This window comes from Lonchura striata, chromosome 10 (genome assembly GCF_046129695.1).
Source record: "Lonchura striata isolate bLonStr1 chromosome 10, bLonStr1.mat, whole genome shotgun sequence".
In the NCBI taxonomy this organism is placed as follows: domain Eukaryota; kingdom Metazoa; phylum Chordata; class Aves; order Passeriformes; family Estrildidae; genus Lonchura; species Lonchura striata.
Genome location: NC_134612.1, coordinates 9,618,048 through 9,645,524, shown reverse-complemented (window position 1 = coordinate 9,645,524; position 27,477 = coordinate 9,618,048). Strand labels below are relative to the sequence as shown.

The 27,477-nt window shown below is 41.4% G+C and overlaps 1 protein-coding gene across 1 annotated transcript in view; it reads left to right on the top strand.

The window, feature by feature from the left end:
- Positions 1-16,419: 16,419 nt before the first annotated feature.
- CUL3 (cullin 3) overlaps positions 16,420-27,477 on the top strand; it is a 55,147-nt gene continuing 44,089 nt past the window's right edge. The window contains exon 1 of the mRNA XM_021553698.3: positions 16,420-16,564. Coding sequence (XP_021409373.1) covers positions 16,499-16,564 — 66 coding nt within the window. The 5' untranslated portion in view covers positions 16,420-16,498. The remainder of the gene's footprint in view (positions 16,565-27,477) is intronic.

Below are 27,477 nucleotides of genomic sequence, written 5' to 3'. Positions count from 1 at the left end.
TGCAAATCTTATTGGGTATGTTCACTTATGGTATGCTCATTGATAATCCAGTGAGCTTTCTCCTTGGCTACCCTTTCCCACTGAACCACCTACCACTGATGCTCTTTTGATGCTTCAGAGGTAACAGTCAGCTTCCTTGTTGCTTGTACTCCTCCAAGTAGCACTTTGCAATAATATTAATTATACATAATGCTTAAATTTCTCATACCATTATTAGCAAATACATGTTTACTCTAGCTTTCCTTGTTTGAACTGAATCTGTGAACTATATCCTATGGGGTATCTTTGAAAAATACTTGGATCCATTCTATACAAAGGTGAAGCTTAATTTCCCTTTCTGTCACTAGGTACAAGCTGTTCTACAGATTTAGGTCTGAGCTTCCAGAGGATGACAGCTCCCGTGATCCCCAAGCATTGGACCTGAGCTTTGACAGCAAAGCACTTTATGAAAAGGAGGAAGAATACAAAAAACCAATTCCCTTGTTTAAGCAAGAGAAGCAAAATTTTTAATTTAGTAGGGAATGCTAAATAGGGAGTAGTAAACTCTGCTGGAAAATTCCAAGTGGAGATCTGTGATGGTAATACAAGAGAGGTCCAAAGGCTGAAGTTCTGAGGAAACCTTGTTGATTTGTCAAATAGCAGGGCTCTTAGCCAGGAGTTTATAAATGTTAAATCTGGAATGGTTAATGACTTTAAAAAATTCAAGTTCTAAGGAAGAAAAGTAAATTCTATTGAAGTGAAAAGAAAAGGAAGACTGAAAGCATTAAGTGCTTGCCTCTATGACCAGTGTGGGTCAGCTTGGTTTTTAAAGGCACAAAGGGATGATGGTTCCTCTTCCTCAGGAGTGACGAAGATGTCAGATGCTTGCTGGATGTCAGAGCAGCTTTATTTTTTGTAATGGGCTCTACAAGGGGAAAGGGCTTAGCTGGACAATTAAAGTGACACATCTGTCTCTGGTAGGGTGAGCTAAGGGGATGAGACACTCACAGACTAGCTGAGAGCAACTAGTAAGAAGTACTGGAGTTTCAGCACAGTAGCCCTGAGTTTCCTCTGTCTCTGCCTACAACTGCAATCTCCTTTTTGATCTCTGCTTTCGAAACTGGAGGTGTTGGTGATGATCTAACCAGCACCTGACTGGCCAGACATTTGTACTTGGAGGGCAGCTGGATCATGTGATGGGGGAGTGGCTGTCACTCTGGTGAATCCCTTCAGAGGATTACCCCAAAATCTCTGTAATTTCCCTTTCAGCCTTAAACCACCCACTTTCATCTAACCAACAATGAAAACTTGGAAAGCTCAATGTGTTGAGCTGTTGTGCAGAGAGGACAAGAGCTAAAATCTATACTACCAAGAAAACCCGACAAATGATCCCTTTGGTGCTTGCTGATGATTATTCTGTCTTCTGACTCCCCTGAGTATTTGTATAGACTGAATTTATATTGGGTCCTTCCCTCCCTCTCCAATTAAACAATAGAGCCAAGCCAGACAGCATTAAATGTTTAAGAGAATTCACCACACATTTTCAATTATTGCTCTGATTTCTGCCATGGCTGGTTGCACTTATCCTCAGGAACAGAAAATACCTTTCTATAAACTAGCAATACTAAATCTTTCTAGCTTAGGTTAACAACCAAAAATGCACTGCACCTTTCTGACCTCTGCTGTAGCTATTTAATAGCTCTTGTGAATTAATCTAGAGACAATAGTGGTCTTTATTCTGGTTGTGGTTTTGTGTTTGGCATTGCACTGATATGTACTAAATATATATGATATATAAATACTAAAATTGAGATTTTGAGGGTTTTAATGTAACTGTAGAGCTACAACTATTTGAGATCTCCAGCATTTCCCTTGATATTGATTTTTCCTCTGATAATTTGTTTTGCCAAAACCAGTATTTTCCTTTCTTGACTTGAACCATCTTGGTTTCATGAAAACTGGTTTTATATAGTGTGTTTCTAAAGCTAGGGAGTAGCTGTGTTGAAAGGCTAGGGTTTTTTTTAGAATAAGAACCTACATCTGCACCCCTGTCTAGTCTGCTTGAACTAGTTCTGCCCCAGATGGATGAAGCAGTTTAGTTGTAGCTGCAAAGAACTTGTGTAAGATCTGTCCAAGAAGCAAGATGAATTGCTCCTGCTCATCTCTGGCCACCAGCAGGATCAGAAGCAGACAATTAATGTATGTGTGTGCCATGCTCCAGTGGAGATGGGAAACTGGCACTGACCTCACAATGGGGGTAGCAGAGACCTGTCCAGAACTCTGGACATCATTGGCCTTTACAAACATGATTTGCAAGTACAACTAACTGCTTATAGCTGTGTGATGCCAGCTTTGCTCCATTTTTTGTCATGACCAGGACTGATGCTGGATTTCCCTGCTGAAAGAAGGGGAGTCCAAATCCTGGTCTTTCACGGAGGTAAGAGGGACACGAGTTAGTGTGGGAGCTGGCTGTGGAATCAGTGCAGTGGGATGATGTGTACCCACACATGGAAAACAGGAGCTCCACTGCAGCACGAGCTACAGCTCGGAGGTGCAATGCTTGGGATTTGGCTGCATGGGATTGCATGGTTAAGCAAAGCCTCTGCATTTGTCTGTGTGGCCAGCGAGCAAGCTGCAGAGTGTTTGTGTGCATGGAACCATTTCAAAGCATGCAGGATCACATTGCTGCTGGAGCAATTTGTCTTCCCTGCTGCATGCACAGCACCACCTGTAACCCCTCAAGGAGTGCTTTCATGCTGCTTTGCTAGTTTCCCTTTCTTTTCTCCCCTCTTTTCCTTACTCTCACAGAGAGCCTTGTGGGGAAAGCAAAGCAGGGTGTTTCTGAAGCACAAAAATGCAAACAAACCACCTCCAATTGAACCTTGACTGGGAAAATCTGTGCTGCACAGTGTGGCCATCACAGTATGTGTGAGCTGCAAGGAAAGACTGCCAGGCAGGTGAACAGCCTGAAGGGCCTGAAGGACCTGAAGGATCTCACTTCTCTGACAGTGACAGTGTTTGTGAGAAATAGATTTAAACTGATTTGTGAATTAGCTCTAAAATGTTAATTTTATCCATGCCTGATGGGCATGAGTACTGTATAAAGTACCAGATACCAGATTATGCTCTGTCGCTCTTCAAAGCCTTGCACAAGTGGTGCTTGTAATGCAGGTGAATGGTGATGTCCACATTTTCCCAGGGGGAAACAGAGGAACAATGTGCAATGGGACACAAGGGTCATGATCCAGCATGTAATTCCAGAGCTGCTGTCCATCCCACCTGTACTCTGGACCCGTTTTATTAGCTGAAATAAGCAAGTACAAATGCATAGGTGGTGAGATGTGAGCTTCTAACTGAGAAGAGAACCACCAAGCAGTTAACTGGGAGGAGGCTAGCTCCAACTTGTACAGCTGTTCTGTCCCAACAGCTTGCCTGATGGTGTAATACATTAAAAACAACAAAAGTCCTGCTGTCCAGTAACATGTACAGGCTAGTTACTAGAATCTTAACTGAAGCTGGATGCAGAGATGCAGGAATGAATATCACAGGTAAAGCCAACCCAAATCTGTAGTGACAAATCTTTTCAAGTTATGTGGGCTTCCACTGCTTCCCAGACTTCCATTTGCTGCCCATAAGCCAACAGTTTAATTTCTCGTTTTGCCCTATGGCAACATCCAGCTACCAAAATTTCTAATGCTGTTTTATTTATGAAACTTGCTGGGGTTCTAAGCAACACCTCTTTTCTCACATGGAAGACTGATCTCTTTAATGGAATTAAGGAGAAGATACCATTTCCTGCTTCCATGCCTGAAAGTGAGAGAATTGTTAATTGGGTAAGAAATATTAGAGTAGCTTTGGAGGCTGTTTTGCTAACATAGGCTAACATCTTCAACTATATGCCTTGGTTTCCATGCGTTGGGGAAAAGAGATGGGAATAGCAATGGAATATTCTGATGCCAAAACAGAGACTGGCCACAACCAGCAAGGTCACTGCTGTCATGAAAACTGTCCAGGCTTTGGGCTCTTCTGACAAGTAATGCCTATGACATGATGTCTGAAAATCCATCCTATGTTCAGGATTGTTTCTGTGATTCCTGTGTCTTCTTTGTATTGCAAATATTTCCTTGCACAGTTTTTAAAAGAAGGGAAGACAAGGCAGAGCTATTCAACAGCCATCGAGTATTAGAGCACTTGGTACATAAAGTAAGCTTGAAGAATCTTGTGAATCCATGCACGTCATCAAAATGCATGCAGGATTACCCAACAGAGCTCTCGATTCATGGGACTTGGACTAATGAACACCAGGAAAATAATAGACTGTATTGGGTAATCTGTGTGTTTGGACACCCAATTCTTCAAGCCAAGTCATTCTTGTAGGCCTGGAAAATCATTGAATGAAAAATTCTGCCATCGCTACAGGTCTTCATTAAAACACAGAGCAAAGTCCTCTGCATTCCACCCACTGTGCAATACTGAGAAGAAAACACTGTGAGTAAAAATCTTCCTTTCATCACAAAATTCCTGCCAACAAAAAGTAGATACTTTTTTTCCTTGTGGCTGCAGAAACTGAACCTTGGATGAAATTTCTGTCAGCAGTGAGTCTGACCAAGCACTGTGCATCTGACAGCCAGCCTGGCACTGCCTCACCGCACACAGCAACTGGGTTTCAATGGGTCTCACGTGCAAGGAGGCCTGAAAGGCATATTAATTTTTAATTAATTGTTTGACTTACAGGTTTAGAAGGCCTCCTCAAGATACGTGTCAGTAATATGTATAATGCTATGAATGAGTAGGTAGGTCCTTCCCTTCTGAGAAAAAATATACATATATGTGTATGCATACATGTATGTGTATATACATATATATTAATGTTTGTAAAGCAAGACATCTGGCCCAGTAACACCTCTGTAGCAATGAATGCAAGCCTCCTGCCTTGCTCTGGTTGCATTCAGTGCTGCAGCAGTTTCACAATGGTGGTGGCTCTGGGAGCTGGCTCTGGAGGAGGAGTCCCAGGAACTGGTGAAGTGTTCTAATCAGAAAGAAAACCCCTAAACATAATGTCATAAGCTAGTGTTGACATGTGTGGAAAAGGCTTGGCAGAGTTACGTAAAGGACTGACTGTTGTGATGTAGATTTCTGTGTAGGGAAGGCTGGCTTAGTTGGGATTTTTTGGTGAGTAATATCTAGGAAAGAGACAAATGGAAAAGGACATGAAGAGAGAAACAGAGAATGCTAATGGTTTGTGCTCTGGAAACTAGAAAGTTTATGTTCCCTGTGAAAAGAATTGCACCTGTTTCACCACATGGTTTTTTCAGCTATTTAGCCCTCTTCCGATCATATGAGTAATTTTGAAGTCTGGCAGAAGGTCAGAGTCAGAGACTCTGACACAGACTCAGACTTCGAAGCTACTCTCTTCTTTCTGGATGCTTTCCAGCATCTGGGAAGTTGTAGGGAAAAAAGCAACTCTAGAATAGCTTAGCATTTCTTCTCATAGGCAACTGACCATGTTTTCTTGTTGGTAAGCACTGCATGCCACTCTTTACACAGCCCAGCACTGCATTTACTGGAACCCGTGTGTGTGTGCTAAATAACACCACTCCTGATGTACCAGCTATACCTTAGACAAAACTCCAGTAAATTAGTCACTTTTAATCATTTCCCCCACTTTGGAAATGTATTTATATATGTTTTCTCTTACCCATGGTGAAGAAGTGTTTGGAATATTTTATTAAGGGTAACATTTGTATTTGAATAATGGATGTCCATTCATTGGGATAAATCCTTTAAGTCAGGGTAGTTCTGAAATGTGAAAGCAGCATTAAATTAAAAAATATTTTAATAAAATAAATAAAAGAATAAACACATGCTTCCTGGGTAAAAATCTACAAGTAAATGAATCGCCCTTTTAACAATCAAAAATTCTTTAAACATGTTTCTGCTATGGCAACTGGCCCAGCACTAGGCTGATTGATGGGGCTTGTGAAATGACCTTTAGGACTTTCCAATCTGGTCAAAAATCTTTCCAACTCCTAATAGTCCAGCTGGCCCAGAGATGGAGCGGGGGAAATCTTCCTAGATCCTGCATTCAAAAATCCTGCAGTCTTCCTTTTGGCAAGGTAAGCATATAAAAGTCTTTGGTACTTTTCCAGTCCTCACTTAAATAAGACCATATACTGAGTACTAAGTGTGAAAGAAATATAAATGCCTTTTAGAGTCAACAAGAAAAGTATTTCTGTTTGTTTAATTTAAAAGCTGGCATTATGCCTCATGCTCTTTACAGCTGCTAATAGCTGACAGCTTTGCCCTCTGCCAGGCCCTGAAGGGGGCTAGAGATGCTGGGTGCACAAGAGGACAGGATTTACACCTTTCCATTTGGCTGACTTTATCCATTTTGGAAGAAGAAAACTCTTTGATGTTCCTGGTTTTAAGAAATATGGAAATCTAGGTTTGCTGCGCTGTTGCCTGATGTCTAGGAGTTGCTAAACAGTGATAGCATTTCAACAACAAAATGGCTAAAATAGCACAAGTGTGGCTCCTGTTATTTCTAAAACACCTCAGGACTACCCTAGAATTGACTTACTTCTATTTTCCTGAACAATCTGGTACCAGAGACAAGGTTTGCAGTTAACATTCATTCCATGTTCACTTCATTAATAGACACACACATTTGTTAAATTCATGTTCTGCTAAGATGCCCACTTTGCTTAAAATATAAAAAAATGGAAATCTTTGAAGAAGAGAATTTCTGAGGGTCTTTAGTTAATGTGAACCCAAACCCTTGCAAGTTAATTAAGAGCCTTTTTAAAGACAGGTAGGTTGATGGGGTTTCCAATAAATCTGCATACATACAGTTGTCCTGCATACTGCAAATGTCAGAAACATCCCTTACAATGGCCTTTAAAGTAAAACACAATGGAATTTTTTGTAATGTTGATAAAAAAATGAAACAGTAGCATTTTAAAAATGCCAGAATATTGAGGGGTTTTTGTGTTTTCATGTCCTTTTTTTTTTTTTATACTACACTCATGAAACCAATAGAAAGTAATGAAGCATATAACTGGATCCATGTTGCCAGTTGCAAAAGGTTTCTGATAATAACATGTGCCTATCCCCAGCAGTTATAATTTCTCAATTAGAAGAACCGGAAAAGTTGGTGAGGGAGATTATGGTTAAGCAATTTGTCATTTTTTTTTATTCCTCCACTCACAGTTAGATATTGGAAGGATCCCATTAAAGAAAGAAGAAAATTATCTCACAGAGATAATTCTTATTGTCTGTCTTAATATTACTACTAGTATTCTCTCTCCATACTAAACCAGAAGTTTCACAGTCATATTTTTTTACAGTGGTATCCAACTTGCTGTTTGCTCAAATTAAGAAATATCAATGGTATATGCAATAAAAATTGATTTTCAAGAGTGCAATGTGCAATGCAGCTCATTTGAGGGATATTGCTTGGCTTATCCTCTATGGGCAGAATCTGCAGAATGTCTGACAGCATTTTAAATTGAAGTAGTGATTTTAGTAATGACATGAATAAAACATTCCCTAGCCATGAAGCTGGAGCCAAATATGTCTTGAGATCTGGAACAATCTGATTTCAATCCCTAGAAAGAATTTGGGTCAGAGAGAGACACTAAGAAATGCGATTGCCAACCTGAGTATCACCTTTAAAAGGTTTTATTTTCTTTTTTTCAGCACAGGAGGCTTGTGTAAAGTACATCAGTAACAATGAACCTTTCTTGATACATTGTATTTATATTAGGAAAAATTTGCTATGCATCTGATAAATCCATCCTAGGAAGATGGTCTTGCATATAGATTTTCATTCAGGTGTATGTAGCTCTTGTTTTTTCTGCACTTTGTCTTTTAATGTCTTGAGAATTGTAGCAATTTCATGAGAATGGTTCTGTGCTACCAACACACCATGCTTTCTCATGAGGACATTATTTCTTTAGGTATTTCTCTGAGACCAAAGAAACAACTCATTGGAATGCAAAGTTGTTTTTTTGCCTTGCATCCATGTCATGACTGTTCCAAAAGCCAGGCTCAGCACACATGGGCCTGCTTTGCCAAACCCACTGGACTCTGCACAAGAGACAGATGCATACCAAGGTGATCTCAGGCATGTTCACACCAGGTTCTATATATCTACTATTTGATCTTTTTCTTTTTTCTAGAGCTCACTTGCTTTAGGCCTTCTTTCAGACTATAAGACCAAGGACCATAATCCCATTCCTGAAAACACTTCTTCCTTTCCACCACACCTCTCCCATAACCTGCCTTATCTGCATAATTTGCAAATGTTTTTGCAGAATATTGTCTATTTTTTGTGCTTGTCTAGTGCCAGATAAAAGTACTATTTGTTGGCTCTCAGATGACAGTGTAATAAAGAGAGTAGCAATAATCTTGTGGTTTGAAAAGGCATCTTTTCTGAATTTACTGTCATGGAATAAAAGCTGTTAAAAGATAATGATTTCTTGCATTGAACTCAACCTTGTGATTTGAAAGCTGTTTAAGTGCTGAAAGACAGTTGTGCTTTTCATGGATGTTTTGTATTTTTTAATCAGAACTAGGAAAAAAGTGGGCAGTTGTAGTATGCAATTTGCTTGACTACTTGATGGTCATGTGCCTTTACCATTTTGCAAACCCCTTTGTCTGCTGAAATGTTGCTCTCTCTGCCTCCAGTTTTTCATTTTCATCACAACCAGGAGTTACCAACAGCACAGCTCTGCCAAAAAGGTGTAACCAGGGCAATTAATGCTCACTGTGTTTCAGACAAGTTCTGCTGGGTTAGATCAAGCAGCTGCCAAAGGCGGGCTTGACTAACCAGCATGCTTTGTCTCAGGCAGACAGGAAAACTGTAGAACAATTCCAGTTCATTCCAAGGAGAGCCCTGGTTTCTGGGAATGCCCATTCCAGATGCTTGGCATCTTTAGCCTGCAGAACCAGGTCTGGAAGAGGATGTTTACCAGTTATCTGTAAAATAAGGATTGTTTTCTGAGGCTTCAGTCACATGGTCATTGTAGAAATGGCTTTGTGGCACTTGAAGACATCCATAAACTGAAAATTACTTTCTTCCTGGTACAGCTTAGATGTCAGAATAAATCATCTGGACTCTCATCATGGGTTTTAGTGCAAAGACAGCAGGTTAGTAAGTGCTGGTAGGAGTGATGTGAGTTCACCCACCTGACTTTTCTGCTGGAATTTAAACACTGATTTTTTAATATAGCTTTTTATACTCAGGGTTGACTGTAGAGCTGCTGCAGAATGATGAAAAACACCTGAATGTTGGTCACATCTTAAACTGGCACAGATGCTTGGCCACTAAACACCATATGTGAGATTGAACATTAGTCACTTTACAGCACAAGGCTTGTTGTGGCAGTGTAAAGGATCTGCAAAGGATGCAAACTGCACCTGGGTAGAGCCTTCTCCCACACAGAAGTAACTTTTGGAACAATGTGTACATTTTAGAAGAAATGTACATGTAGGAAACCTAGAGTTTTACCTAGGTTTAGAGAATGTGAAAAGGCCATAAATGTACCAGCATTTTAAGTATGCAAGGCAAGCAATTCTCTGTCACTTAGCAAACAGGAAACGTCAGAATAGCTGAGGCGTGAAAGTCAGTAACAGCCACAAATAAAGTAATCTCTGGTGAGTGTAACCATGAAAAATGTGAAATGTGTTTTTCCCTCAAGCTTCAAAGTAACTTCCTCCAGTCCCACAGAAACGGAATTGGTACTAAGACACTAGATCTCATCAGAAGAAAGGTTTGTCAGCTATCTCAGACATTCTCCATCAGCCCTGTCTGTGACACACAAAGCAGTGGGTAAATGCTCCCAGAAGTCTACATTACACACCTGCATCTGCAGATGATGTGAAGAGCTGCTGCTACTATTACTACTAAAGTGAAAAAATCCAGAGGTTCTGGAAGAACATGACAGAACTCACCCCATTTGGACTCTGACTTGGTTTTTAGCAGGTTACTAAGCTTCATTTGACAGGTTGAATAATGAGGAATCTGACACATATGTAAGTAAATAGTTGCAAGGAATAATTATCTTTGGTATTGCATTGTTTTTGATCTTGCTTCAGTTTCCAACCAATTTGTCAGGCTCTCTTTTCCTGCTAGATTTAAATGACAGTACTCTCAGGAACCACTTTCCCAGGTGGGTGCTTTATACATCAAGAACAAGTTACCCCTAACCTTTTGGTACGTGTTTGTGTAGTATGATGGTACTGGTGCAGCTTTCTAAATTTTACTTGGGTTGGTGCACAGTATTTTCTTTCATGGTTTATCACAGAAAACAGGTTGTTTTTTTCCTGAAAGGTTGCCTTGAGTGTTTTGAAGCATCTGGCTCTTTGAGGCTGTCTTCTAACACAATATATTCACATCCGTTCACCTCTTAAGAGCAGATTGTTGTGATGTGATAGGGAAGATATCTGAACCTGAACCATTTATCTGACTGCACCACTGCAGCTTCACCCTTGGTTGGAACTCTGTAGCATGATTTTTTTTTCTAATGTGAGCCTTGCACAAACAATGTGCTCCAACTACATCTCCTGTCACACTGCTGAAAGCCTGTTTACACTCTGCACTTGACAGTGAAGCAGTGGTTTCACAGCTCACAGCTGGGGCAGTAAGCCAGAAGCCTGCCTGTTCCCGATGGGAAACCCTCTCCTGTTGCAGTGAGGTCACAGCCATTGACCCAGGCAGACACAGAGACCCAGGCAGGGCGTGGAAGCAGCAGTTGTCACAGAGATTGCTGCCATCAGGGAAGCTGCAATGCTGGGGAATTAGAGGCCATGGTTTGCTCGTGTCTTTTGAAGTCACATTGTGCAAGATCACTGTCAATGACCTGCATCAGAGATGGGAGTTTGCACGGGCACTGACACTTGACTTATCCTGTTAAGGACTTCAGTATTATTCCAAAGATCTTGAAGTGGGTCAGGTACTGAAAGGGAAGCCAGTGGTGTTTGGACAACATTAATTTTGGTTATTATGTGCATTGTCTGGTTAGACCTGTTTTTGAAATGTGCTACTACATGATGTGCTCATTACAGCAACCTCATCATCTCCTCCTGCCCATCCTCAGCACTCTGCTGTAAACAGCCCACTGCGAGTCGGCCGGCACTGCAGGCAGGGCTTGTGCAACCAGTGCTGCTGGAGCCTGCTGCTGCTGCTGCTGTGCAAAGCCATGCACAGGGCTCTGAGAGACAGCCTGACTTCAGCTGTGCCCAGCAGCAAGGGCTTTGTCTGGAAGTCAGGGCAGGAACAGAGAAAATAGGGTTGAGATAGTACCTCAACATCTCTTCCTGCTTGCAAAAATATTTGAAAGTAATTTAGTCTGGTTTCATTTTGAAACTGTTGAGCTATTTAGACCGTCATATTTTAGCATTTACTGTTTGTGGTGGCATTTAAATGCAACAGAAATTTAATTTAAACACATCCTAGCCAAATGTTCCAAGCAACAAGTTTTCACGAGTGACCAAGCAAGTAACTTTATGCTGCTTGTTTTCCTCCTTGTCTTGCCACTCCACAGCCTTTCACTGCACCCCCAGGCCTCTCAACCACCCCTATCATGTCAAAAAAGACCCCAAACAAAACAAAAAATAAAACCCAACAGTGCTCATTGTTAAAGCAAACAAAACATTTTGTATGTTTTTCCAGAGAAGGAAAAAAAAACCCAACTCCAAACTTACAGATCTACCTGAAATGCAAGTAAGCTTTATTACAGTGAATTATACCTCTGCCTAAACTCCTCTGAAATAGTGATTGAGCAAGATAAAAACAAGTTTTTTCTTCATCCAGGACATACACAAAAGGAAAAAAAAGTCTCTAAATGGATAGAGAAATAATAATGTGAAATGTTTTTGCCTTGAAATTGTTCTGTTTCTTCAAAGAGAAATGTAATAGTGTCCTGGTAAATCATATTGATTGAATATTGATCCTGTTTCTACAGGAAGCTATCGTCCCTGTACCTAGTGAAATCTAGGAACCCTGTACACAAATCAGTCAGTTGGTTGTGATTTGCAGGGAAGGAATTACGGCATTACAGGTATACATTTATCAGGTTGTCCCAAGCTTTTTTTTTTTTGCAACCATCACATGCAAAGTGACGCAGGCACTTACAGAAAAAAATGAAAAAAAAAATTAGGATTTGGGGTGGGAAAAGCCCTCCTCCTGAATCTGGGCTTTACAGGGAGGGATCTCACTTTTTCCCACCACATAAGGATTTTTTTTCTATCTTACAGTGAGTTCAAGCCCTGAAATGTTTGTCCCTGAGTTTGCAGTCAGGCATTTAGGTGCTCTGCAGACCAGGATGTGGTCATTCTGCATTCTTCTGTGTTAGAAATACTTTTTTTCTTTATGCTTTTGTACTTCAGTACCTCACCCCTGGATAAGGAAAACCTGAGAATAAGCCTGTATGATTCCTTGGAAAGGATGGTTACTTAAAAACAAAAAAAAAATCACAGTGCCTGGCTTTGGTGAAGCACAATTAAGCCTTACCAAGCAGAAAGTCACGATTTGAAATAAAAAAATCATATTTGAACAGGTATATATTGAATATTTCTCTAGAAGTTAACACAAGCTATGTTCTGCCTAAAAGCCTAATTATAAAAATGTAAATTTAGATCAATTCCAATATAATGTGCTCTTTACATTCTTCTAAAATTTCTGATGACTTTCACATGATTACGATTATATGTTAAGATATAAATCAGATTATAAACCCAGTATTTAAATAAAGATTTTCTGTGACCCTCAAGACACACAGGTCAATGCAAAGAGCCATCCCTCTGGTGCTGACAGCAAGGTGGTGATGTGTTACTCAGGTGGAGATATTCTGTGTGGACTGGCAGACACCTAAGCAATGTCCCCTGTCATTTTAGTGAGACCATCAGTATCTAAAATCAAAGGACTGATAGGATTTCAGGGAAAAAAAACTTATTAGGATAATGCAGAGCTCTTCTCTGCACTAGGGTAAATGATACTGGGGGTGTTCATAGCTCTGCATGTTGTGGTTGCTGTAAGCTGGGTTTAAGGCTGCTCAATGCTCAGATGTGAAATTTCCAACAAGGCTTACCCTCCTGTGCATAAGAAGCATTCCCTCATGGCTGGACCACAGAGGGACGTGAGATGTTTGGGACACAGCTGGGGTGACCTGGGTAAGCCACAGGGTGCATCACGCTTCCTGTGCCGATCCGTCCTCCTCCACCTGCCTGTCTTCCTTCTGGTTTGACCCACCTGGAATTAACATTATAAGCACTTAACACACATCTCAATTAGTTCTCTGTAAGCTCAAAGGGTAACTTTTAGTGAAACCTCATTTTGTACATTATGTATGGAAATAGAAAATTTGCACTAAAAAATTGTAATTGTCTGCACCTCGGACAGCCACAGAACAGACCTCAGACATGAAAGGAGGAGCTCCAGAGGAATCTGTGTTAGCAGATGTGACAGATTGGGTCATAAATCTGCACCAGATTTATGAGCCAAAAGAAGGCTCAGGTTCCAAATTCAGCATTTAGTAATAAAATTAGAGCTATCATTACACTTGTGCTAGTGTGTGGTAGCTAAACTCATGTGTAAAAGAAAGCTATTTAATGTGAGAATTGAAATTACTTGGTAGGAGCATAATTTTATTTTTTGTTGGGCGTTATGTGCCAGTCTGAATAGTGTCTGAGGGTGAGTCAGTACTCTTCCACTTTTAGATAAAAAAATGTGCATTAAGGGCAACTTAGAAGGCAAAGAGGCTGGTTATCCAGGGCTGCCATAAGCATAAGGCCAGTGGCAGGAAGCACTGAAGCAATCATTATAGAAGTTAATCCAGAGCCATCTGCAGTAATAGGGAATGGTAAAAGTTTTTTTTCTTCTTTCTTGAAAGAAGAAATGACAGTTCCTCATAAATGGATTCTGGGGAAAGTTTTGGGTATTGAAAAGTGCACTAAATTTGTTGAAGAGTGCTTTTGCAATATTTTCAAAATGAAAACTCTGTGTTTTAGTATAAATTTACTTTTACTTTAGTTCTGCAAACTGTTTTTACAAGAGTTGAACATCTTTGAGTGATTTTATCCTAACTGTTATGGACTGGGAAAAACCCTGTATTAACATAAGAGGTTGTCCTCATTTGGCAAAGAAAATACTTAGGAGGAGAAATGACATTGAAATTATATTGAAACAATGTGTAAACCATATTCTTCATATTAACAACCGGTAATCTTTCCCTTCTCATCTCATCTTTGTTTGATCTGCATTTTGACTATACTGTAATTTTGAAAAGGACTGGTTCCTATTGCATAGTCATGTTGCAATCATTGTTTATTGTGTTGCTCTTATATAACACCTACTCTAGGCGTATATACTTAATTCTGATCAGGAGATTAAAAAATTATGCCATATATGAACATGCATAGTCCCAATAGGAACCATCTCCAAGGACAAAACTGGTGAAATCCTTGGTATAGAAGGTTAACTCAGAGAAGGAACGTTGCATATTTGTGCCCTGCAAATATGTGCAGTATACAGGCATCTGTAGGAAAACACTAATGAGGGAGGCATGTGGAGCAGGATGCAAAATGTGTATCACACAATGCCATGGTAGTCAGAGTTCAGTTCAAGAGTCACCTGAAAGAAATTATCTTCCTGGCTATGCCACCTCCTTCCTTAGAGGGATCTTGAGCAAGACATGTTTTGATGCACATTTCAACTTCAAAACACACTAACTTTTCAGTCAGCCCCCTGGCATCTCAGACATAGATTTTTTTCTGGCTGACCAGCCTAACTTCCAGAAGTGCCCCTCTGATAACTCACAGAATTAGACATTTTCTAACCATTCGACAGCAACTGCCCTTTTCTGAACGACCTATATTTAACTCCGGGCATGTGTAAGCATTGCCTCAGGTGGCATCCTCATTTCCCAAGCATGCACTGCAATGCAGCCACAGAGCATTGCTGAATACCCTTGGCACTGCACAGCCACGGAGCATCACTGAGTATCCCTGGAACTGCACAGAGCATCGCTGAGTATCCCTGGCACTGCACAGACACAGAGCATCTTTGACTATCCCTGGCACTGCACAGACACAGAGCATCGCTGAGTATCCCTGGCACTGCACAGACACAGAGCATCTTTGACTATCCCTGGCACTGCACACAGAGTACCGCTGAGTATCCCTGGCACTGCACAGACACAGAGCATCGCTGAGTATCCCTGGCACTGCACAGACACAGAGCATCTTTGACTATCCCTGGCACTGCACAGACACAGAGCATCTTTGACTATCCCTGGCACTGCACAGACACAGAGCATCGCTGAGTATCCCTGGCACTGCACAGACACAGAGCATCTTTGACTATCCCTGGCACTGCACAGACACAGAGCATCACTGAATACCGCTGCCGTGCATCACGGCACTCTGCGGCGGGACCCGCCTGCCGCTGGCACGATTCACGGGGGCAGCACTGGGATGTTTCCAAGGGCAAGGACCAGGAAAAGGGGCGCAGTGCCAGGCTGCCAGCAGGCACCAGGCAGGGGCAGCTGCTGCCCGGCCGGGGCCGTGCCCCGTGTGCCCGCGGGGCTGCAGCAGCTGCGAGGCCCACTGGCACAACCCTGTAGTGGCACCAAAACCTGCACTTTAAACCTAATGAAACAACTGCCACAAGCCCGACAAGTGGGGTGTTGACCAGGTGGTGGAGTCGCCATTCCTGGAGGTGTTTAAGAGGCGTCTGGGTCTGGCGCTGGGTGATGTGGTTCAGTGGCTTACGGGTGTCGGGGCAGCGCTGAGAGGACGGTTGGACTGCATGATCTTAAAGCTCTCTGCCAGCCCCGAGGACGCCGCGATGCCGCGATGCCGCGATGCGCTGACCCCGCGGCCCCGGCGGCGCTCCGAACCCGCCCGGGCACCCGCGGCCCCGCCGCCCCTCACGGGACGCGCCGCCCGCCCGCCTTGGCCCCGCCCCCCCGCGCGGCGCTGCTTTCCGCCAATCAGCGGCGCCCTCCCCGCCCGCGCGCCTTCCCCGCCCTCCACTCCCCGCCCGCCGCGGCCGTGTCGGCCCGCCGGAGACGGGACGTCTCGCGAGAGCGGCGGAAACCTCGCGAGAGCTGGGAGGCCCCTCTCCGCCCCCGCCCCCGGCCCTCCCGCCGCCCCCGCCCCACCGCGGCCGGATCCGAGCGAGCCGGGCGGTGGGAGGGGAGGGAAGGAAGGGAAGGAGAGCGAGGGAAGGAAGAGAAGGGAAGGAAGGGAAGGGGGGGCGCACGGCCCTGCGCAGTGAGCGATGTTTGTCCGCCATCGCGGCGGAGGCTGAAGGAAGCGCCGCCAGCGGAGCGAGGGGCCCGCGCCGCCGCCTCTGCCGCCCGGCCCGACCCGGTCGGCCCGGCCTCCGCGCCCCCGGGGGCCGCACTCGCAGCGAAGGTCGCCAGCGGCCTCCCCCGGGCCCGTTCCCGGGCCCACCGCCCCGCCGCGCGTCCCCCGGCTCTGCCGCCCCGCGCCGGAGGCGCCGCCGGACCCGAAGATGTCGAACCTGAGCAAGGGGACGGGCAGCCGGAAGGACACCAAGATGCGGATCCGCGCCTTCCCCGTGAGTACCGGGCCTGGGCCGGCCCGAGCGGCCTCCGCAGGCCCCGGCGCCGTGCGGGCCGCGCCGTGCGCCGGGGCCGCGGGTGCGAGCGGGGCGGGGGAGCTGTCAGCCGGCACCCCGGGGCCGTGCGGGCCGGGGGGAGCTGTCAGCCGGCACCCCGGGGCCGTGCGGGCCGGGGGGAGCTGTCAGCCGGCACCCCGGGGCCGTGCGGGCCGGGGGGAGCTGTCAGCCGGCACCCCGGGGCCGTGCGGGCCGGGGGGAGCTGTCAGCCGGCACCCCGGGGCCGTGCGGAAGGCGCTTCTCAGGGAAGTGGTGCCGCACGGAGAGTGGGAGGCGGAGGAACTGGTCCCCCCTGCGATTATCGCTTCCCTCATCAAACAGATCAATTATGAAAATCCACGTACGGCAGTGGGGACCGATTTCTTTGTTTTCAAGGAAAAAGCGTCAAAGAGGGAGCCGAAGGTTATGCGCCTTCGTCAACAAAATTAGTTGGCTCCGGAAGGTGTGGGGGGGAATATTTATTTACATCTCTGCAGAGTTTCCTCTTGCTGTATTTATCTCTTCGCTCCGTAGAAGAGGCTCTAAGTCGTATGATAATAAAATGTAGGTGGCACAATGCCAGCTGTTCAGAAGGTGTTACTATAAGCATGTAGGCATAGGTAACTTGCTGCAGGTTCGGTAGAGTCGTGAGTGTGCCTTCTCTTTGAGTTACAGAGGGGAAGGAGCCAGATTATTAATTTGAAGTGCTGTAACGCTGCTGTGTTTTGACAGTCGGTTCAATTAAAGCTTACAACAGAATAACAACTACAGCACGAGTAATGGCGTTGTGGAACGAGAGGAATAGGAAAGGTTCAGTCTGCTGGAGGATGACCAGGAAGCGTGTGTGTGTTCAGCGCGGTGTATGTTAAAAAGAAGATACTTAGCTGAGTCTCTGCCTTTTAAGCATTAGCGTTGGCTTTTCAGGTTTGGTGTGAACTTTTCAATGCCATGTCTGATCCCAGTAGGCAGTGGTGTAGAACTAATGTGCTCTGCCTTTTTAGAGAAACTGGACATACCTGTTTATCTCATTTCACTGGCAAGGCATGTATCAATATATTTGCTTCATCCAAACTCTTGCTGATGAAATTAGAAGATTCTTTATAGGCTCAGCAGCCAACTTTATAGCAGTCTGAGTTAGGCTGTTTTACTCTTTCCTCTACTTTTAATCACTGATAGTTGCATTTAGTGGTAAAAGTAAAAAGAAAAAAGTGGGCTATGAGATTAGGAATTTTAGCTGATGATAGGTTTTTCATCTCCATATTTCATTTATTTCTTTAAAAAGCCTTTTCCAAGAACGTCAGTTTTGGATTAGAGGAATAAAGGAGAAGACTTCCTGCCATGTGGCCACAGTTTTATTAACAAGTAGTAGGAAAACCTGTACAAAAATAAGCCGTGACAAAAGCAATGTATGTGTTTTGTAACAAACGGCAGCAACTAAGATAGCAGCCTTTTCATTTGATAAACAGATTCATTTATTCCAGCTGTGAATATGACAATGCGATAAACTGAAGTTTGCGTATTTCACCTCTTCTGTATGTGAAATTTGTTTTGCAGGGGTGAGAAATGCTCTAATGGAGCCCTGTTCTTACATAAAGTTAAACATTATCAAGTTTTTTTAAACTATTTTTATTAGCGTTGTCTTTCTTTTCAGTTGCTTAAAGAATATCTAGGTTAATATGTGAAAAACAAAGTGTCTTCTTCCTAAAATAACTCAATAAGTCACAAGTCATCAAGGCCTGCAACTATATGGGGACATGTGTTGATAGCAGCTTTGCAGGTGTCCCCTCCGATATTTTTTTTTTTTACTTAAGACATTTTGTTGACAATCCTATTGATAAAGTGCTTATAGAAAAGAAGCATGTACTTTGAGAGATTTTGGGGGGTTTCCCTTTGTTAATTGCAGAAGTCAGCAGGTGTAGTTGATGTAAAAATCTTAACACGCATTTTGTGTATGCCTAAGTGGTTGTGAAGCTTGGTCCAGGAAATGACTTAGTGTTGGTGACTGCAGTGGGATTGTTTGTGTCAATGAGGGGCATTTTCATGGGGAGTAGAGTCTATGTTTAGAAAATGTGCTACTCATGCAGCAGCTATGGATCCTCACTCCTTTGTCCAAATGTGGTGGTTCTGCTCTTTGGCTCTCAATTAAGAGTGCTTCCAGAGGTGGTTTTGTAGGCTGCTTCAATTTGTCTTCTTATTGATCATCTTTCCTCAGGAGGTCTTTCTGTTGTAGATTAGTTTCCTTCTTGCATGGGGGTAGCTCTTTACTATTACATTAGGCTAGAAATAGCCAAATTGGAATGGTGGTGTTCCTGGAGCATAGCAATATTAACATAACTTCCTTCAAGCAAGTTCTGTTTTTTAAAATATTTTACATTTTTATAATGTATTTCATGCTTCTGTTATTATGTTTTATAATAGCTAAAGGAATTGAGAAATAATAATTTGCCAAACATTGCCTAAGCTTACCTTTTCTACCATACAAAAAATTTGTTAGAAGTGGACCAAAACCTGGAAAAGCACCAGTCTTCTACCTGGACATCTTGATACTTAGGAATTAGTTTTATTCTAGATTTCTTTTTTATTATTCTTGTAATTGGTGCCAGATTATCTGTCATCCCAAGTATCCATTAAGATTTGCTAGATCCTGGTGTGCACTGTGATGTGCTTTTTCTTACCTCAGGGGCAATGGCGCGGGTTACACTGTTTTACTTGTACACAAGTGGGTTTTACAGTAATCAAAATGAACTGAGATGTATGTTTAACCAGTTGCTCTTTTCCTAATTTATAAATTATCTTACTATAAAGAACTTTGCATTCTCTTGTTCTTCCTGACGTAAAGATGGTGATAAGCTTTTCATCAGAGGTAGTCCAGATGAGGATGCATTCTTTGAGACTTCAGATTTGAGTATATTTCAAACCTAGGAAGAGTATTTCTGAGAGAGTTTGTTGTATACTGAGGAAAGCAAACTCGGGTTGAGGTTAAGCTCAGAAGGCTTCCAGGGTGCTACTTTCAGTATCCACTTCTGGTACTTTTAACACCTCCATAAAATCTAACTGTTCCATAGTTATCTAAGGTCTATCCAGAGAGCGTTCAGGGTGATGTTAAAGCCAGAGATGGAACAGTGGAAAAGGACTTTTGAGAGACAGAAGGTTCCTTTTTCTCAAGCAGTCTTCAGACTTTGTTGTTTCAAATTCATACACACTGCAGCAGATATGGATACTAAAAATAACAACATTTCAGAAATGTCATGTAATTGTCCATGATATATGTTGACTGCAGTTAGTTAGTTGGGGCTTTTTAATTATTTGGAAGAGTGCAGTCGTCTACCGAATACATGTGTAATATATGAAAATGCAGGTTTGATAGAGCCACAGAATATGAATTGTACCTGTTTTGAAGAAGGGTTGGGGTTGTTTTCGTCCAGATTTACAGGTGCTCTCATGGTCTCAGATTGGCTCTCACTCCTTAACTCTCAGTGAACCCATTACTGCTGGCTACAGAAATACTTTCAAAGCTCTCAAGCAAGTTTGCAGCAAATCTGATTTTAAGATTATTTAGTTGAGATGCCAGAAATGGTAGGTTTGCACTTAAAACTTTTGGAAATACATGATTTCTGTAAAGGAGATCTAGAATGTGTCAATTATGTTTCCCGCAAGTGTATTTGAGCTGTTTTGCTGTGACTGATTAGCTAGTGGAAAACTGTAGCCTTGAATGTATTTTGACGGAAAAGTTGTACATAGTAAAAAGAATCTGACGTTTCTTACAGAAATAATTAGAATGTGTGAATTCAGAAAGCATTTGGGGAATTAATTTTCAAAATTTAAGCAAGCAACATTAAGCTGTGTTGAATGAACTTGTTTGCAAGAGCTCATTCTCCCCTCAATGCAGGTGTCACCATCAAATTGGTTGGACAGATCTTTTTGCAGGCCAGCATGACCCAGTGTAGGTTATTGGGTTTGATCATTACAGTTGGAGGGGGTTTTTTGAATGCTCCGATAATTTTCCTTTCCTGCAGAGATGTCTTTCTTCTCTAGAGCAGTGCTACAAAGTAGTGTTTTGCCAGTTCTCAGAACTATTTTGGTGGATCGGTGTTACACAGTTACATTATGAATTCTGCACAGCATTTAGAGATTCTACACGTGTGCTTGCAATACAACAAGTCTTTAAAAAAATGTGTAAGGTTCTGACTAGTTTTATTTGAAATACTTGTGCCCAAGAAAATTCTCATTTTGTTCAATCTTGTGGAGAAAGACAGACAACCTTTAGTTTCCTTCAATGGTTTATTGATTGATGTTACTTCTTCCTCAAAGAAAGTTACATAAACTTAGAAGTAAATAACTCCACCTGCTCAGTGAGAAAGTATTAAGACTCATATTTTCATTGCCAGCACTCCTTTCTCCTCGATCTAACAGCCACTTGTTCTAGGCTTTGTGTAGGCAGAAGGTTTTTTTTTTTCCCCAGGGAGCACCAACTGCTTCTATGGTTTGTTTTGAGTCTTGGGGAATTGATGATGCAGGTTGAGATGAGGTTTGTTAAATTTATACTTCAGCCTACAATGTGTAGATCTATCAGTTCCAGCAGTTGGTGTAAATTTGGTCCATCTTGAGCATCATAGAGCAGATAACCCCTAGAAAAAACTCTGAAGTGTGGTTACATTTTGAAGCATTCAGGTTATGTAAGCAGTACGTGAGGATCTGCTTTGGCTTGTAACCCTCAGAGCCTGTGTGAGGTGTTGGGGAGAGCAGGGAGAGGCATGGAACGTGGGGAAAGAGTGGAATGGGGGGTGGTTTACTGCAGGCTTTTTCAGCTCTGAATAAAAGAATGTGAGCATACCAAGTGCTGTAAGATCACCTGGTTAACTGCATGTTTTACATGCTTGGCTTGTGAATCTTGACTACTTTATGTTCTCAGATGTATTTATGAGAGCATCTTCACTAAACCCATGTAGCGTTCACAGTCATGAGTTTCCATTCACAACTCAAATTTTGGTAGGCTTAAAAACTAGGAATAAAACAGACCAAAACACTAAAGCACTCTTTCTTATTCAAATGAAGGAGGTTATGTGCAAATTAATAAATATATGAAAATACTTGGTATTTATTGGATGTTTAAGCTTATGAAATCCTTCCAGTTTTCACAATTTTTTTTTTCTTTAATGAAATGCTGTGAGCAAACTGACTGTCCTAATAATACATTTAGAATTTTTAAAAGGTGAGAGCACTAATTCCAGGGCAGTCTGAGTAGTCAGTTCTAGGTATTTGTTGTTTTATTTGTAAAACAGCGTGCATACTGTCATTTAGTTTTTGCTTAATCTCGTTAGCATTCCTCAGTTCTGTAGATGTTCAGGTTTCAGTTACAAGTTTTCTTGGTTTTCCTTGTTAACTGGGTTTTAAGTTCTGAGCAAACATCTTTTGTATAGAGTTTTGAGCCATTGCCTCTGAGTGGCTCAGGAAGGAGCAGTGTCATTTATGAATCTTGCTGTATTTGAAATTTGCTTGATTTTACAGAGGACTGCAAGGTTAAAGGTGAAGTGATCTGTTAGGATTTTTTACTGGCTAATTCAATCTGAGCTTTTTCAAGTGCCTTCATTAGGGTTATCCATCCCTTCACTCAAGTTGTATAGTAATCCATTATTGAACATGCATTACTATTTTTCCCTGGTAGGGTAGGTAAGAGAACTCTGAGAGTACCTATAAAACTGATGAGTTTTTGATATTCTACATAAATAATTGTAATAGCAGTATGTAACATAAAATTAGCTCTTTTTTCTGTGAAAGACATTAACATTTCTCAAAATTTTCCTTTTAATCTGTTCTGAACAGGTACATACAGCATTAGTGACCCCATTTTTCAGAATTTCAAGCAAGTTTTTGGAGGTCTTAGGCTTTGATCTCTAGGGCAGGTAGTCCGAGTGCAGGTGCCTTTAAATTTTCATCACCACAACTGATGTGCAGTGTCAGTGTCCCTGCATGTGGTGAAAACATTTTGTGATAGACTGGGACAGATTTTTCTTAAGATAGTTTGAGTGAGTCCATTCATAAAACAGAGTGATTGTGTTACAGTCTGTAATGGGTTCTTGACCTTGTACATATGCTCACTGGATCTTATCTCTGATTTCTAGTAGCTGTACAAGTGGAAAAGCAGCTCTTGAGAAGTAAGGTCATGCTTTTCATTCTGAGTCAGGTTTTGTAGAAACACAGAGCAGGAAAGTAGCATTGTAGAAAACTCCAGCGCAGCCAGGCATACTTTCAGTCACATTATTATTTTCTTTTTCTGAAGGTCAGTTAAAGCTAGTAGAATTTTTAAATGACTGATGTTTCTTTTTTGAAAGTGCAAGTACTGGCATCTCAGCATAAGTAAATATTGTTAGATAGCTTAACAAAAAACTTCCATATTGACTTCAACATTTTAGGAAAGGTAAAAGGTGCACTTAATACATGAGTACTCCAAGGAGAGCAAAACCGTAATAAACACTTATGTGTAGATGGTGTTTGCAGTGGAGCGGCCTCAGTTCTTTAATTAGCTGTGTATAAAATCAGCGTTTGAGGGCTGAAACTGTCTTGCTTGTAGTTTAAATAAAGTATAATACTATGCAAAATGTGAGCAGATAACTTGCTTTATTGGTTTATGGTTATGAATGAGGTTCATTTGTGGAAAAACTCATTTTTGTTTAATGCTAATGAGAATAAACATAAATTAAGAAAATAAATTATACATGTGAATGGTATAAAATTGGACAAGCTTATATAATAAATTCATAACATTAATTTCTTAGACTTCATGTGGTCTGAGCATAGGCTGTGCATGTCTTTTTCTTACATTTTCTAAGTGAAGAATCTTTGTTGAAATAAATATTTTACTTCCACACTAGTTTTGTTTATAAAGTGTTGATGGCATCTGAGTGGACCTGTTTTTTTATATTACACACATGGATTTAATTTTCTGCATGGCTGTGAATTTTTTCTATTGCGCTCATTTCAGTGTTACTCTTAAGTCTTGCAGGCACTGCTGATCTGTGCGTCTGATCATGGTGTTTGCACTGTGTGGTACAAAAATGCCCCAGAGAGAGGTTATTATCAGGACACAGTGGTATTGATTATCTGTAAATTTGTAAGAGATTTATTGTGGCTTCCTTCTACCTGAAGTAAGCTGTGGGGGGCAAAAAGACTCATCCTGTGTTGGCTTTTATTTACTATAAAATTTTATCATTCTATTCCTGTGCAAGTTCTCAAATTGTTCTGCTGCTATTATTATGGAGGAGGATTTTTCATCAAGCCCCCAAAACCTCTCAAGGCCCTTCAGTCCCATCATCTCCCTTTCTTCCTTCATCCCCCTCATCATTCATTGTGTTTGTTGTTTTGAAATGACTACAGGAAATGTGTCTGCAATCTGTGTAAGCTGGTGTGTATTTCACAGATTTCCTCTTTACATAGTGTTGATTTTTGGACAATTGTAAAATACTGAGCTTCTTGTAGGTTAATTGAAAAAAGCCAGAAACAATTCCTGTGGGATTTGCCTTCAGTGTTGAATAGGCAAGGAATGGGCTATTTGTGGTTCAGGGAATCTTTCTGAATTCAGGTCATCAAAGCTGGAAAGTTAATGAACTAATAGATTTTCTCACTTGGAGAGATGATACCCCTGAGGAGACTCAGTGCCTTCCACAGAAAGTGTGGATGTGCAGAACAGCATTGCTCTTTCCTTTGACACTTCTTAACTGGGATTGAGGCATGCAGCATCTCTGTTATTTTTTTTTAAGGTTATTATAATGTTAATATTGTAGAAGTCACCAGTACAAAATATTTACCAAAAACCCCCTAATTTAATCCCTTACTAAATTAAGATTTTTTATTTCTACCTTGTAATGTTTGTTGGGTAATGGTCTAAAAAATAAATGGACATATGATCACATACTGAATCAAAATTGTAGTCTGTTCTGAATAGGTTACAAACAGTATTTCTATTAATTTAGAGTTAGGAATGATCTGAGCAGTCTGGGGTATATTGGTGCTGCTTCTGCTGACAGTGACCTGTTGTCAGGTACAGCACTGAGGACAGCCTGCTGCTCATCACCTGCACTGCTGAGCTCCCACTGTTGTAAAAGGAAATGAAGAGAGTCAGGAGCCTAAATCCCACTGAAATTTAATATTTCCAGCTATCTTCAGTCTTTGCTAGTAAATCTTGCTAGGTTATATGTAAGCAAACACCTTCCCTTTCTGCTTTCTGTCTTTAGTAAATTGGAAGTAGCTGCAGGAAGGAGCCACCTTCCTTGTCCTGCAGTGTAAGAGCCTGCACATGGCCCCTTATCCCAAGTAAGCAGCTTTGAGGAAATGTCCAGGCGAGTATAATTTGTGTAGTTTGCTCACAAACACACAGTCCTCAGGTTTTGAAAAGTTTGTCCTCTTACAAGCTTTTATTGCAGTGGAATGCTAAATGGCTTGAATGAAATTTTTAGGATTTGGCCCCATTGGTAAATGGGAAAAGCCATGCCCAGTAATTAGTAAAATTTTGTGCCACTGTTTGCACTGTCTTGTCATTTTACTTGCCAAGAGCCTGTTTAACAGCCACAGACACACAGCTGAGCTGTACCTGTCCTTCCCTACACCTTATAGACTTCCAGGATCCTGCTGACAGGTGAAAGGGATTATTAATTCCCAGAAATCCAGATTTTCTTTCTTCCATATTCTGCTGTTCTAATGAGGTTCAAATATTTTCTTTAAACACCAACTTTGTTTAGCATAGAAACAAAGCTATTGTATTTCTTTCAGGAACATATTTCCTCCTGTTACACAAGGCTTTTTAACTTTTTTTCCTTAGCTTTAGTTTGAGGAGTGTTGTTTTGGGATTGCTACTTCAGAAGTGAGTCAGGAGGACTCTAAACTTCTCATTAGTTTTCAAAATACTGATAATAATTTTTATTCTTTTGGGTAGGACAGAGGAAGTAGATCTTTAGCATCAAATCCTTATATTTCTTCCTCTGTTTCATTTAGAATGGGTTTTTATTGAGTTAAGCAAGCTTGACACAATACACTCTTTTTTCCTGAGTGTTATTTGCACCATAAGTGGCAGTACATCTGCTAGAATAAGTCCAAAATTTACTTCAGGTCTGAAAGTGATTCTGTTAATTTCCAAAGCTAAAAGTGAAAGATTAGACTTTCTGAACTGTGACTTAGATCTGGACTTCAGCTCTGAATTTTCAGAGAAGTGAGAGTATAGATAATATATAGCAGTATATAGTATATATGGAGAGTGTAGGTACAGCAGTTTAGACAGCTCTCCTTTACCCGTGTTTGTTTGAAGTGCTCTTGGGAAAACAATATTTTCCTTGCAGGTGTTTTATAGTCCTCCTCTGTTTTCAGGTTCTGTAGTAATAAGCACTGTAGAAATGTTACTGAATGTTTTTGAAAGGAGCTTTGGTTAATAGTATCACTCTTTTGGCTGTTCAAGCACTCCCATTCTGTATCAGTGACAACTATCCTTTGAGCTAGAACTTCCTAGATTTTGCCTCTTAGCAATTCTTCTAGAAGCTTGTACAAAACCAACTAATTGTTTTAAATACAACTTCCTAAAAAACAAGTTTCATAATGTAATATCAGGTGGGCAGAAGTTTGCATCATGGTAGGGGAGATGTACTCATTCACAGAGAATGCCTTTTGATATTTGAAGGGCATTTAGATTTGTCTGCACATGCTGAGGAAAAAGATGTTCTTTAAAAACTTGTATTTCTGTATTTTAATTAAATATTCTGTTGTCTTCTTTGGGCAAAGCATGCAACTGGTAGAATAAGCTGTTCAGTGTAAATAGTAGCACCTTAATTTATGTTGAAAAGAAGTTTATTTTGGTGTGTTTTCTTTGCTTTTCCTCAGTATCCAGCCCTTTTGGAGGACAACATCCATTAATCCTTGCTGAATAAAGCATATGCTTATTTCAGGCAATTTGGGTCTTTTGGGAAATAAGTAGCAAGGCAGATGAGTGAGGAAGAGACAGAGTTTTGTTTATATGACCACAGATGCAGATGTTACCGACTTTATCCCCTGTTGTTACTTAACCTACCAATAGAGATCTTAGAGAGAGCCTTGAAGACTGCTCTGGGTGAATCCATATATATACCAATAAGTGAATGAAAAATGAGGCTGGTGAGCCCAGCCTTCATTTTTCATTGGCCCACTCAGACAAGCAGTATTCTGCTTTTGTCTGTATTAGCGAGAGTTCTTTTTTATCTGTATTAATAGAGTGACTGAAGGTGCCTTTTATAAGTTGTACATCATAAATTGGAAAGTGAACCCATAAGTTTATTTTTGGGGAGTATAACGGTATGTAGTTGCCTACTAGTATGGGATAGTGTTGGGAAAGTGTGCAAAGGTCTGTAAGAAGAAAATTGTCTTTGTTCACAGAATCACCACTGTGTAACTTTGTTTCAGTTTATTTGTTGCCTCTTCAGAATGTCTCTGTTTTTTGCATTTTTGAAAGAAATGAAGCAAAAACTGTATGATTATCTGGTAAGTGATGGCTGCTCAGAATTACATAGTTCATAGTCTTAGTTCAGATGAAGCAGGTGTTTGGGAGGAGTTTGCAGTTTTTGCTCAATTTTCTCTCCTTCAGCATTTTATGTTCCATAGATTTGCAAGACTAAAGATGAGGAAGGGCATTTGGGAAAAACAATGGAAGTTGAAATCTGGAGTAAGAGAGGTATGTTGGTAGTTCAAGATAATTCTCATCCTTCTGAATTAGTTCCTAAAATATGACAGATAAATGAGTAGCTGATCCTCAGTTTTGTTCAGTTGTCTAAACTTGTCAAAACTGTTGATGCAGTATTACATGTTCTAGTAAAGATTTGTTTTAAACTTTTCATATCGGCTGTTAAATTTTGCTGTTG